General features: G+C 44.9%; 1 protein-coding gene across 3 annotated transcripts in view; it reads left to right on the top strand.

The window, feature by feature from the left end:
* srpk1b (SRSF protein kinase 1b) overlaps positions 1–14756 on the top strand; it is a 62884-nt gene that overhangs the window by 37357 nt on the left and 10771 nt on the right. For all 3 annotated transcript variants that reach the window (XM_024426449.2, XM_024426450.2, XM_024426451.2), the window contains 3 exons: positions 5025–5200; positions 9080–9186; positions 9446–9611. In XM_024426449.2, coding sequence (XP_024282217.1) covers positions 5025–5200; positions 9080–9186; positions 9446–9611 — 449 coding nt within the window. The remainder of the gene's footprint in view (positions 1–5024; positions 5201–9079; positions 9187–9445; positions 9612–14756) is intronic.

Below are 14756 nucleotides of genomic sequence, written 5' to 3'. Positions count from 1 at the left end.
GTTATGATATCGTTTAGTACCTTGAGTGTTGCTGAGGTGCACCCGTGACCGGCTCGGAAACCAGATTGCACAGCGGAGAAGGTACGGTGGGATTCGAGATGGTCAGTGACCTGTTTGTTGACTTGGCTTTCGAAGACCTTAGATAGGCAGGGCAGGATGGATATAGGTCTGTAACAGTTTGGGTCCAGGGTGTCTCCCCCTTTGAAGAGGGGGATGACTGCGGCAGCTTTCCAATCCTTGGGGATCTCAGACGATATGAAAGAGAGGTTGAACAGGCTGGTAATAGGGATTGCGACAATGGCGGCGGAAAGTTTCAGAAATAGGGGGTCCAGATTGTCAAGCCCAGCTGATTTGTACGGGTCCAGGTTTTGCAGCTCTTTCAGAACATCTGCTATCTGGATTTGGGTAAAGGAGAACCTGGAGAGGCTTGGGCGAGGAGCTGCCGGGGGGGCAGAGCTGTTGGCCGAGGTTGGAGTAGCCAGGCGGAAGGCATGGCCAGCCGTTGAGAAATGCTTATTGAAGTTTTCGATAATCATGGATTTATCGGTGGTGACCGTGTTACCTAGCCTCAGTGCAGTGGGCAGCTGGGAGGAGGTGCTCTTGTTCTCCATGGACTTCAGTGTCCCAGAACTTTTTGGAGTTGGAGCTACAGGATGCAAACTTCTGCCTGAAGAAGCTGGCCTTAGCTTTCCTGACTGACTGCGTGTATTGGTTCCGGACTTCCCTGAACAGTTGCATATCCCGGGGACTATTCGATGCTATTGCAGTCCGCCACAGGATGTTTTTGTGCTGGTCGAGGGCAGTCAGGTCTGGGGTTGAACCAAGGACTGTATCTGTTCTTAGTTCTGCATTTTTGAACGGAGCATGCTTATCTAAAATGGTAAGGAAGTTACTTTTAAAGAATGACCAGGCATCCTCAACTGACGGGATGAGGTCAATGTCCTTCCAGGATACCCGGGCCAGGTCGATTAGAAAGGCCTGCTCACAGAAGTGTTTTAGGGAGCGTTTGACAGTGATGAGGGGTGGTCGTTTGACTGCGGCTCCGTAGCGGATACAGGCAATGAGGCAGTGATCGCTGAGATCCTGGTTGAAGACAGCGGAGGTGTATTTGGAGGGCCAGTTGGTCAGGATGACGTCTATGAGGGTGCCCTTGTTTACAGAGTTAGGGTTGTACCTGGTGGGTTCCTTGATGATTTGTGTGAGATTGAGGGCATCTAGCTTAGATTGTAGGACTGGCGGGGTGTTAAGCATATCCCAGTTTAGGTCACCTAACAGAACAAACTCTGAGGCTAGATGGGGGCGATCAATTCACAAATGGTGTCCAGGGCACAGCTGGGAGCTGAGGGGGTCGGTAGCAGGCGGCAACAGTGAGAGACTTATTTCTGGAGAGAGTAATTTTCAAAATTAGTAGTTCGAACTGTTTGGGTATGGACCTGGAAAGTATGACATTACTTTGCAGGCTATCTCTGCAGTAGACTGCAACTCCTCCCCCTTTAGCAGTTCTATCTTGACGGAAGATGTTATAGTTGGGTATGGAAATCTCTGAATTTTTGGTGGCCTTCCTGAGCCAGGATTCAGACACAGCAAGGACATCAGGGTTAGCAGAGTGTGCTAGAGCAGTGAGTAAAACAAACTTAGGGAGGAGGCTTCTGATGTTGACATGCATGAAACCAAGGCTTTTTCGATCACAGAAGTCAACAAATGAGGGTGCCTGGGGACATGCAGGGCCTGGGTTTACCTCCACATCACCCGCGGAACAGAGAAGGAGTAGTATGAGGGTGCGGCTAAAGGCTATCAAAACTGGTCGCCTAGAGCGTTGAGGACAGAGAATAAGAGGAGCAGGGTTCTGGGCATGGTAGAATATATTCAGGGCATAATGCGCAGACAGGGGTATGGTGGGGTGCGGGTACAGCGGGGGTAAGCCCAGGCACTGGGTGATGATGAGAGAGGTTGTCTCTCTGGACATGCTGGTTGTAATGGGTGAGGTCACCGCATGTGTGGGAGGTGGGACAAAGGAGTTATCAGGGGTATGAAGAGTAGAACTAGGGGCTCCATTGTGAACTAGAACAATGATAACTAACCTGAGCAACAGTATACAAGGCATATTGACATTTGAGAGAGACATACAGCGAGGCATACAGTAATCACAGGTGTTGAATTGGGAAAGCTAGCTTAAACAGTAGGTGAGACAACAGCTAATCAGCTAGCACAACAACAGCAGGTAAAATGGCGTTGACTAGGCAACGGGGCCGACAGATAAAACATAAACAAGCAGAATGGAGTACCGTGATTAATGGACAGTCCAGAGTGCATCAGCTATGTAGCCAAGAGATCAGTGTCCAGGGGCAGCGGTGGATGGGGCAAGGGAAGCTGGACTGGCGAGTGTTATCCAGGTTGAAAAAAAAAAAAGTTAACAATGACTAAATAGCTTGTAGCTAGTTAGCTGGTTAGCTTCTGGAGGTTCTTGAGTGTGTTCTAAAAAATTTAAAATAATAGCGATTCCGTATCACATTGGGTGAGGCAGGTTTCCGGAAAGGTATAAACAGATTAAAAATCAAGAAGAGATAGGAAGTAAATATGGGTCCGGTGAGTGTTTGGGACGCGGCGATTCAGACGGTTAGCAGGCCTGTGCTAACAAGCTAACAGTTCGTAGGCCCGGGCTAGACAAGCTAGCAGTTAGCAGGCCTGTGCTAACAAGCTAACAGTTCGTAGGCCCGGGCTAAACAAGGTAGCAGTTAGCGGACCGGGGCTAGACAAGCTAGCAGTTAGCAGGCCGAGTTTAGCAAGCAGGGAGATAGCGAGGGCAAGAGAGTTGGCCTTTAGGGGACGTCGCGATGGGGTGAGTCTGTTTATTCCTCTTCATGCGGTGACATCGATAGACCGGTCGTGGGCCCGGGTATTGTAGCCCAGGAGTATGCTACGGTGGTAGTACAGGTGCGCTGGCCGGGCTAGCTTCACGCTAAGTGGGTGGAAGCGCTAGCCAGGAGTAATCATCCGGGGTTGCGGTTTAGCTAGATAGCTAGTTGTGAAGACCCACCTGAAATGTTCCGTTTGCGGTGGGAATCCAGGGATGAATCCAGGGATGAAAAATAAATAGGTCCGTTATGCTCTTGGTTAGAATCGCGTTGTTCGAGCTGGCGAGAGCTTTCCGAGCTAAAGGTTAGCTTAGCTGATGACCGGTTAGCTGAAGACCGCTAGCATAGCTGGTGGTTAGCCGGCTAGCTTCAGTTGAGGGGTTCCGGTTCCGAAGTAAATATAAATACTTTAGGAAAAATAGCTACATTGGGTGAGGCGGGTTGCAGGAGAGTATTTGGAAGTATTTGGAAGCTTAGGTTTAGCAAAATGTTTTTGAAGAAAAATATGTAAAAAACGAAAAATAGACGATATATACAAGGGACACGACGAGACAGGACGGCTTACTGCTACGCCATCTTGGAAATTAGTGACACAACTGTGGGAAGCATTGGAGTCAACATGGGCCAGCATCCCTGTGGAACGCTTTCGACAAAAGGGGTGCAACTCAATATTACAGACCTGCCAACATGCACATGGTTTGCAGAAGAAAATAAAAAAAGTATGCAGAAATGGGCCTCCCGGGTGGCGCAGTGGTCTAGGGCACTGCATCACAGCGCTAGCTGTGCCACCAGAGACACTGGGTTCGCGCCCAGGCTCTGTCGCAGCCGGCCACAACCGGGAGGTCCGTGGGGCGACGCACAATTGGCCTCGCGTCGTCCGGGTTAGGGAGGGTTTGGCCGGTAGGGATATCCTTGTCTCATCGCGCACCATGGACTCCTGTGGCGGGCCGGGCACAGTGCGCGCTAACCAAGGTAGCCAGGTGCACAGTGTTTCCTCCGACACTTTGGTGCGGCTGGCTTCCGGGTTGGAGGCGCACTGTATATATGTGTGTATTTGTTAAACAATTTAAATAAAAAATAAATCCACTGAGGAAATCTAACATCCCGATTCTCGAGCTGCAACACAGACATGTACTGAGTTTGTCAACAGACATGGAGATTAATACATCATTATTTGACGTAGCTACCCCGTGTCTGCCCCTCCTGTTTGTTATGATGCTGAGTTTGCCGACTGTCAGCTGTCCGTAAACACATGGACAAATCCCTTTTCGACTCCGTGTGTTGTGGAAAGGTAAACACTAATTGTTTCAAGCTAACGTTAGCGAACATAAGTTGGACATTCAGTGGGCTCTAAAGTTAGTGAAAGAAATTACATGCAAATACGAAAAATGACTGGTCGCATTTATGCGAGAGACATTTAATTCTGCGTCCCATTAGTTGTATTTTTCACGTAACATTACGAGGATCGCTCAACCCGATAGACTGTAACTGTAATTATGATCCACGTCACAAAAGCGTTACAAATGTATAATCCAAAATAAATATGAACATATTGGCATTAAATGGAGTCGGGAGTTTAGACGACTGCGCGATGAAGAATGAATGAGTGTCCGGTATTAGCAATAGAGGCAATGCTTCAAAAAAGCCTTTGCACTAGATTTGAGATTTTATCAAATTTGAAACTCTGAAATGATGTATGCGCTGCAAAGAAATCCAATGGGCACTTTTACATAGGCTGAAACACCAGACTATTCTAGCGAACAGTGTTCAGATGCCTTTTTGTGGTAGCCTACTTAAGCTTTGTGTAGCCAGTTTGTGGTCTGTCGACGCAATCATTTTTGTTTTTATGTTTTAAATGATTTTGCTTTTAGTGTTGATTTAGGAACCGTTTCTAAAAAGCCAATACTTGTGAGCCGGCCCTCGTGATTGGCCCTGTTTTGAAATATGTTCCGTACTTATCAGTATGAATCTTTTATTTAGGTTTTGTAAATACCTTTTCAGAGGACTGAACTGAACCAGGTGCGAGCCATAATGTTTGTCAAAGCACGTGAATCTCCAATTTGCTGCATGCGTGTGGTACTCTAAAAAGTTGGACAAAGTTGTCAGGTCTGATAATTAGTATGGTTTTCCTAATGTTGTTACACTGTGTAAGTTGTACTGTATTTCCAGGGGGAAGCGTTTTGTGGCCATGAAGGTGGTGAAGAGTGCAGAGCACTACACTGAGACGGCCCTGGATGAGATCAAGCTGCTGAGATCGGTGAGGAACACGGACCAGAACGACCCCAGCAGAGAGAAGGTGGTTCAGCTACTAGACAACTTCAAGATCTCCGGCATGAACGGAAGTCGTATCCTCAGTAACAACAATGACAACGGTGCTTTATCAACTTTTATACACCACATGCGTGTTCAACAAAGTATGAAAACAGACCAAGGTTATTATAGTTTTGTGTTTTTACAAGTTTTTGGGATTTTATTTGAATTTCAGTTTAGTTTCAGTTTTGTGACCTTGATTTACTAGTTTTTATCCAGTTTGATGAAAACATTTCTAAGTAGCCAATGGGAGAGGCCATTTATGTGTTGTAGGTTGTATTTCTGTTAGAATTAAATGTTTGGTCACGTCCTTTGTAAACATGGTATGGATGTACTGGGTCGTACTCACTGCTCTATAGCGCCTTGCAGTCTTGTGCCTTGCAGTTGCTGTATGAAGCAGAGATGCAGCCAGCATGTGTGTGCGTATGCGTCTCTTCACAGTCCGTGTTGTGCCGTAAGGTGTTTTTCTGTTTTTAAAATCTGATTTCACTGCTCGCTTGAGTTACTTGATGTGGAAGAGTTCCATGTAGTCATGGGTCTATGTAGTACTGCACATTTCTCAGTCTGTTCTGGACTATGAAGAGATCCCTGGTGGCATGTCGTGTGTGTGTGTGTGTGTGTGTGTGTGTGTGTGTGTGTGTGTGTGTGTGTGTGTGTGTGTGTGTGTGTGTAAACGTCCCTTTTTCAGGACCCTGTCTTTCAAAGATAACTCGTTAAAATGTAAATAACTTCACAGATCTTCATTGTAAAGGGTTTTAACACTTTTTCCAATGCTTATTCAATGAACCATAAACAATTAATTACCCTCTTAGCGTCCCCTGAGACGTCTGAGTCCCACCCAGCCATCTGGAAATGCAAATGCGCTACGCCAAATGCTAATAGCACTCATTAAAACTCAAACGTTCATTAAAACACACATGCAAGGTACTGAATTAAAGCTACACTCGTTGTGAATCTAGCCAACAAGTCAGATTTTTAAAATGCTTTTCGGCGAAAGCATGAGAAGCTATTATCTGATAGCATGCAACACCCCGAAATACCTGAAGGCGACGTAAACAAAATAATTAGCGTAGCCGGCGCTACACAAATAGCAGAAATAAAATATAAAACATTCATTAACTTTGACGCTTCTTTGTTGGCACTCCTATATGTCCCATAAACATCACTATTGGGTCTTTTATTCGATTAAATCGGTCCATATATACCCTAAATATCGATCTATGAAAACTGTGTGATCCATAAAAAAACACCGTTTGAAAACGCTATGTCATTTTTTTTAAATCAAAAAAGTCGACGATAAACTTTCACAAAACACTTCGAAATACTTTTGTAATCCAACTTTAGGTATTAGTAAACGTTAATAATCTATCAAATTGATCACGGGGCGATGTGTATTCTATAGCTCCACGTCTTCAAATCATGTTCCGAAATCTCTCTTCCAAAACTTCCTGTCGGAGACCGGATGGAAAAGGGTCTCTCTTCTTCGTTTGACCAAGAAACAACGTCCAGGCAATTGACAAGACTGGTGACATCGTGTGGAAGATGTAGGACTTGCAATCTAAGCCCCATTTAATTTGGTCTCCCATAGACAATACATGCAAGTGGCGCATTTATATTTTTTTCAGTTTTCAGTGATCAGTTTTTCTCGCGCTTTTCGATGAAACACACGCTCTGTTATAGTCACAGCCGTGATTTAACCAGTTTTAGAAACGTGAGAGTGTTTTCTATCCACACATACTAATCATATGCATATACTATATTCCTGGCATGAGTAGCAGGACGCTGAAATGTTGCGCGATTTTTAACAGAATGTTCGAAAAAGTAGGGGGTAGGCTTAACAGGTTTTAATGAACATGCACCTGTGGAAAAGACATTAAGCCGATTTTTGTAAATTCGTTTGTGGATAACAATTAAGTACCTAACTGCCCTGCTACACTACGGCAATCGAGTGTCTTGCATTGCTATCAGCCATCGAGGGAATGCTTCCTTTGAAATGAATGCAAGCTACTATACTGCCCATGTTGCACTCGCGTTGCGTCACGTCCACTGGCAGCATACAAGCTCAAGAATCGCTGTGGTTCATTTGTCGATGGCTGACGTGCATATTGATTCTGTCTTGTGAATTGAAATAATGAGAGTTTTTTTGGTTGCATATGGCCTCGACTATACACCACTGGTTATTTTACTAAGATTTATTAAGTCAAGAAGCTACTAGCTAGCAGAAACTCTAGCTAGCTACATTGACTATGTTTACAATGCACACATGTTGCTTTTGTTTAATCAGAGGATCATTTAGTACAACCACTAGCAACAATTTTAATGAGTACTTAAGAAAAACAGGACCAACACTATTGTACTTGTGCGTAGTGGATGAATATGGTACAGTAGAGGAAAATAGAATAAAGACCCCCTTCCCCTCTGCTCTCTTCTGCTGTCAAAACTACACGCTCTGTAGCAGTTCAAATGTCACATTGACGCATAGCAACGCGATGCATATAGCAAGTGTTACTGTGGTTTTCAATTAGAATGGTCAAAAATTGCTTCTTGCAAAGTGCATTTTCTCAAGCAATATTTTTTTGTCTGAGTGTATGGAAGTGGTCTGAGTGGGAAGGGGAACAATGAAAATGTGCTGTTATTGGCAGAGATGTTTGGAACTCTGTTATTGGTCAATTAACTAATTTACCACATGGTGATGTCACCATGGAAGGCCAAAACTCCATCCCACCAAAACAGGCTGAAATTTCAAGTGGTCTTTCAAACAGCTCTTACATTAAAATGGCATTATCATAGTTTTCACAATTTCACAGTATTATTCCAACCTCAAATCAAAATTTATTTGTCACATACTCCGATTACAACAGGTGTGGACCTTACACTTACCTGCCCTTTAACCAACAATGCAGTTCAAGAAATAAAAATATTTGTTAAATAAACAGGGGGAAAAGGCTGTATACAGGGGGTACCGAGTCAATGTGCCGGGGTACAGGTTAGTTGAGGTAATTTGTACATGCAAGTATGGGTAAAGTGACTATGCATAGATAATTAACAGCGAGTAGCAGCAGTGTATAAATAATGTGGAAATATACTACACGACCAAAAATATGTGGAAACCTGCTGAAATAGCCAAATCCACTAATTTGAATTGGTGTCCACATACCTTTGTGTATATGTGTGTGTGTGACTGCACTGGTCTTTTTAAAGAGTGCTCGATGCTCCCACAGCATATCAACGTTGATCGTTAGTGATAATGATGCACAAGCTAGGCCAATTTGAAACATCACTATCTCCTCTCAGCATTTACCTGCCAGATACGGAAGCTTGAAGAAGAAAAAAAAAGAAAAAAAGCTTAAGTCCCATTTGATTTTTTTGCTGAAAGTTTACATAATAATTTTTTTTTTTTAGTTTCAGTTGTAGTTTACTATAATAACCCTGAAACACACAATCAAAGGACACAGGCATATTCCATCTACTCAGTACTCCCTAAGATCAGTGCGTTAGTAATAGTCAATATTATGAGCCTTAAAATCTTTATTGCCCTAGTCCTGGTACTATCTATCAGTGGTTCAGAGATGTTGCACTGATGTTGTACAGCTGTTGGCAGCACAATGCACTCCAGCTAGATGACACGCACAGAGCCACAGATGTAGTGACAGTTTGTCTGTCTGTCCCAGCAATGCTTACATCCTGGTCACAGCTGGGTGTCTGGGCAACGTGTCCAGACTTCCTCCGTCCCAGCATGCCCGGCTTCTGGAAGAGGTCGTAATGATTTCTGGGTTCGTTGGCCCACTTTCATCATGGTTCTTGGCAGAACCTTAGGTGTTCACATTTTTTTATATTGGGTAGGTGTATGCCAAATGCATAGGGGGTGAATGACGTGTGTGTGTTTTTGAGTCCTTGACCCAGTTCCCCATCAGATGTCTGTATGGTGTTTGAGGTTTTGGGTCATCACCTGCTGAAGTGGATCATCAAGTCTAACTACCAGGGCCTTCCTCTGCCCTGTGTCAAGAGCATCATTCGACAGGTAAAACAACACCTTATTCCTCACACAACATTGGGTGTGTTCCAGGTTGGGTGCATTATCTTTAGCAAAAACAAACATTCTACATAACTTTCACGTCGAAACAGTATTTATTTTTTTTATATAAAAAAATGGAGAGGGTTGAAAATTCCAGACACTATCCCAAAAGTTTCCCTGATTCTTGGAATCCTCCAACCGGAATTCTCCTTAATGTTGAAACCCTATGCAGCAGTGGTCTTACTGATGCTCTACCCTCCTATAGGTTCTCCAGGGGCTGGACTACCTCCACTCAAAGTGTAAGATCATCCACACGGACATCAAGCCAGAGAACATCTTGTTGACTGTTAACGAGCCCTACATTAGGAATATGGCTGCTGAAGCTACGGAGTGGCAGAGGACAGGAGCTCCACCCCCCTCTGGATCTGCAGGTACAGACACACCACAAAGAAGTAGACACATATATACATCCTACGATAGGAAGATGGCTGATGAGGTTACAGAGTGACAGAGGACAGCAGTGCCAGCCTCCTCCGTATCCACAGATGACTGACACTTCTCTCAACCAATTTGCACACTGAATTAACATAGTGAACAGTTTAGGAAGGTTTTATCAACAAGAACATAACGTTACCATCAGGGCTCATAAGTTACAAGTTATATTCTTTAAGAATCAGAGTGTATACGGTTCATTCGGAATGTATTCAGACCCCAGCCTTATTCTAAAATAAAATGTATTGTTTATTTCCTCTTCAATCTACACATGATACCCCATAAAGACAAAGCAAAAACAGTTTTTGGATTTATTTGTATGTATTAAAAATAAGCAGATACCTTATTTACATAAGCATTCTGCAGCTGAAAAACATCCCCACAGTATGATGCTGCCAACACCATGCTTCACTGTAGGGATGGTACCAGGTTTCCTCCAGATGTGTCGCTTGGCATTCAGGCCAAAGAGTTTGATCTTGGTTTTATCAGACCAGAGAATCTTGTTTCCTTTTGGCAAACTCCAAGCGGGCTGTCATGTGCCTTTTACTAAGGAGTGGCTTCCATCTGGCCAATCTACCATAAAAACCTGATTGGTGGAGTACTGAAATGATGGTTGTCCATCTGGAAGGTTCTCCCATCTCCACAGCGGAACTTTGGAGCTCTGTCAGAGTGACCATTGGGTTCTTGGTCACCTCTCTGACCAAGGCCCTTCTCCCCCGATTGCTCAGTTTGGCCGGGTGCCCAGCTCTAGGAAGAGTCTTGGTGGTTCCAAACTTGTTCCATTTAGGAATGATGGAGGCCATGGTGTTCTTGAGTACCTTCAATGCTGCAGAAATTCTTTGGTACCCTTCCCCAGATCTGTGCCTCGACACAATCCTGTCTCGGAGCTCTATGGACAATTCCTTCGACCTCATGGCTTGGTTTTTGCTCTGACGTGCACTGTCAACTGTGTGACCTTATATAGACAGGTGTGTGCCTTACCAAATCATGTCCAATCAATTGAATTTAGAAGAAAAAGAAACGCACAGCTATTTAGGCGAGGTGCTGGCTAGCGAAGTAGAAAACAATCAATTGAATTTACCACAGGTGGACTCCAAGTTGTAGAAACATCTAAAAGGATTACCAATTGAAGTTGGATGCACCTGAGCTCTATTTCAAGTCTCATAGCAAAGGGTCTGAGTACTTATGTAAATAAGTTATGTTTTTTTAATCTAAAATACATTTGTACAAATTCTAAAAGCCTGTTTTCGCTTTGTCATTATGGTGTATTGTGTGTAGATTGCTGTGGGGGAAAAAACAATATTTAATCCATTTTAGAATAAGGCTGTAATGTAACACAATGTGGAAAAAGTCAAGGGGTCTGAATACTTTCCGAATGCACTATATATCGGGAGTTGTACCTGTTCACACACACACAAGTCTGCCCTCTCCTTGGCTAGAATGGTCCCACTAGATCTTGACTCCTCCCGACTGCCTTCTAGTCTGAGTACCAGTCTCTTTAGCTAACATTCCACTGCAAAAGACTGGCCTTTCGGCAATCTCAACATTCAATATGCACTGGATTTACAATGGAGTTGGATCCTCAAATGTATAACAAATACTATAACAAATGTATAACAAAGTCAAAAACAAACATTAACACTATACAAAAGTATGTGGATACCCCTTCAAATTAGTGGATTCGGCTATTTCAGCCACACCCACTGTTGACAGGTGTATAATATAAAGCACACAGCCATGCGATCTCCATAGACAAACATTGGCATTAGAATGGCCTAACTGAAGAGCTCAGTGACTTTCAACCTGGGCTCAACACATCGAACACCACTGGGATCAATTGGAACACCGACTGCGAGCCAGGCCTAATTGACCAACATCAGTACCCGACCTCAATAATGCTCTTGTGGCTGAATGGAAGGAAGTCCCCGCAGGAATATTCCAATATCTAGTGGAAAGTTTCCCAGAAGATTGGAGGCTGTTATAGCAGCAAAGGTGGCACCAAGTCAATATTAATGCCCATGGGAGAGCACTAGTCAGACAATGACTCAGCCCACATAATAGGATCAGAGGCAGAGAATCCTAGTGGAGAGGGGAGCTGGCCAGGCAGCGACAGCATTGGTGGTTCTTCACTCCAGTGCCTTGCTGTTCACCTTCGCACCCCTGGGCGATAGTAATAGTGCTAGAGGGGATGGCTGCCCTTTTATGGGCTCTTAACCAACCGTGCTATTTTGTTTTGTTTTTTTTGTTGCATTTTTTGTAACTTATTTTGTACATAATGTTGCTGCTACTGTCTCTTAAGACCCGAAAACAGCTTCTGGACATCAGAACAGCGATTACTCACCTTGAACTGGATGAAGACTTTTTCTGTAATGAGTCGGACGAGAGAGATTTACTCCAGACACCCGACGAGTCCCTCATCCCCTTCATTCGCAGAAGAAAGACGGAGATATCGCAAAGGAGATATCGCGAAGGAGATCAAGGTGCCTTGTTAGGATCCGCCGACGAGTGGCTATTCTGCCTTTGTACGTTGGCCAATAGTACCGATGGCAATCACTGGATAATAAAGTGGACGAACTACAAGCACGTATATCCTACCAATGGGACAATAAATGCTGTAATATCTTATGTTTCACCGAGTCGTGGCTGAACGACGACATGAATAACATACAGCTGGCCCTCTGGTAAGACAAGGGGTGTCGGTCTATGTGTATCTGTAAACAACTGGTGCACGATATCTAAGGATGTCTCAAGGTTTTGCTCGCCTGAGGTAGAGTATCTCATGACAAGCTGTAGACCACACTATCTACCAAGAGAGTTTATTTTCTTCGTAGCTGTCTATTTACCACCACAACCCCGATGCTGGCACTAACACCACACTCAGTGAGCTGTTGTATACGGTCATAAGCAAACAGGAAAATGCTCATCCAGAGGCAGCGCTCCTAGTGGCCGTGGACTTTAATGCAGGCAAGCTTAAATCTGTTTTACCTCATTTCTACCTGCATGTTAAATGTGTGACCAGAGGGAAACAAACTCTATACCACCTTTACTCCACACACAGAGACGTGTACAAAGCTCTCCCTCGCCCTCCATTTGGCAAATCTGATGACAATTCTATCCTGATTCCTGCTTACAAACAAAAACTAAAGCAGGAAGCACCAGTGATGTGGTCAGATGAAGCAGATGCTAAGCTACAGGACTGTTTTGCCTGCACAGACTGGAATATGTTCCGAGATTCTTCCGATGGCATTGAGGAGTACATCAATAAATAAGTGCATCGATGACGTCGTCCCCACAGTGGCTGTAAGTACATACCCCAACCAGAAGCCATGGATTACATGCAACATCTGCACTGAGCTAAAAGGAAGAGCTGTCGCTTTCAAGGAGCGCAACTTTCGGAAGCTTATAATAAATCCTCCTATGCCCTCCAACGAACCATCAAACAGGCAAAGCATCAATACAGGACTAAGATCGAATCGTAATACACCGGCTCCGATGCTCATCAGATGTGGCAGAGCTTGCAAACCATTACAGACTACAAAGGGAAGCACAGCCGAGAGCTGCTCAGTGACTCGAGCATACCAGACAAGCTAAATTACTTCTACGCTCGCTTCGAGGCTAGCAACACTGAAGCATGCATGAGAGCTTAAGCTGTTCTGGATGACTGTGTGATCACGCTCTCCGCAGCCGATGTGAGTAAGACCTTTAAGCAAGTCAACAATCAGAAGGCCTCCGAGCCAGACGGTTTACCAGGACGTGTACTCCGAGCATACACTGACGAACTTCACTGACATTTTCAACCTTTCCCTGTCTGAGTCTGTATTACAACATGTTTCAAGCAGACCACCATAGTCCCTATGCCCAAGAACACTAAGGTAACCTGCCTAAATGACTACCGACCATGGCACATCAACACCATTATCCCAGAAACCCTAGACCTACTCCAATTTGCATACCACCCCAACAGATTCACAGAGGATGCCATCTCTATTGCACCCCACATTGCCCTTTCCCACCTGGATAAAAGGAACACCTATGTGAGAATGTGTTCATTGACTACTGCTCAACGTTCAACACCATAGTGCCCTCAAAGCTCATCACTAAGACCCTGGGACTAAACACCTCCCTCTGCAACTGGATCCTGGACTTCCTGACAGGCCACCCCCAGGTGGTAAGGGTAGGTAACAACACATCCAACACGGGGGCCCCTCGGGGGTGCGTGCTCAATCCCCTCCTGTACTCCCTGTTCAGTCATGACTGCATGGCCAGGCACGACTCCAACAACATTAAGTATGCCGAAGACACAACCGTGTTAGGCCTGTTCACCGACAACGATGAGACAGCCTATAGGGAGGAGGTCAGAGACCTGACCGTGTGGTGCCAGGACAACCACCTCTCCCTCAATGTGATCAAGAGAAAGGAGATGATTGTGGACTACAGGAAAATCAGGACCGAGCACTCCCCCGTTCTCATCGACAGGGCTGTGGTGGAGCAGGTTGAGAGCTTCCAAGTTCCTTGGAGTCCACATCCCCCAAAAAACTAACATGGTCCAAGCACACCAAGACAGTCAGGAAGAGGGCACGACAAAACTTATTCCCCCTCAGGAGGCTGAAAAGATTTGGCATGGTCCTCAGGTCCTCAGATTTCTACTGCTGCACCATCGAGAGCATGACTGTCTGCATCACTGCTTGGTATGGCAACTGCTTGGCCTCTAACCGCAAGGCACCACAGAGGGTAGTGTGTACGGACCAGTACGTCACTGGGGCCAAGCTTCCTGTCATCCAGGACCTCTATACCCAGGCAGTGTCAGAGGAAGGCCCTAAAAATTGTCAAGGACTCCAGCCACCCTAGTCATAGACTGTTCTCTCTGCTACCGCATGGCAAGCGTAGGTCCATAAAGCTTCCAAACAGCTTCTACCCCCAAGCCATAAGATTCCTGAACCTCTAATCAAATGGCTACCCAGTCTATTTTTATTGCCCCCCCGCCTCTTTGATGCTGCTGCTGCTCTGTTATCTGTGTACAGTCACCTTAATAATTCTACCTACATGTACATCTTACCTCGACTAAACGGTGCCCCCGCACATTG

The sequence above is a fragment of the Oncorhynchus tshawytscha genome, linkage group LG07 (assembly GCF_018296145.1).
Source record: "Oncorhynchus tshawytscha isolate Ot180627B linkage group LG07, Otsh_v2.0, whole genome shotgun sequence".
Lineage (NCBI taxonomy): Eukaryota > Metazoa > Chordata > Actinopteri > Salmoniformes > Salmonidae > Oncorhynchus > Oncorhynchus tshawytscha.
Note: the sequence above shows the minus strand (reverse complement) of the source record. Positions and strands in the feature narration are given on the sequence as shown.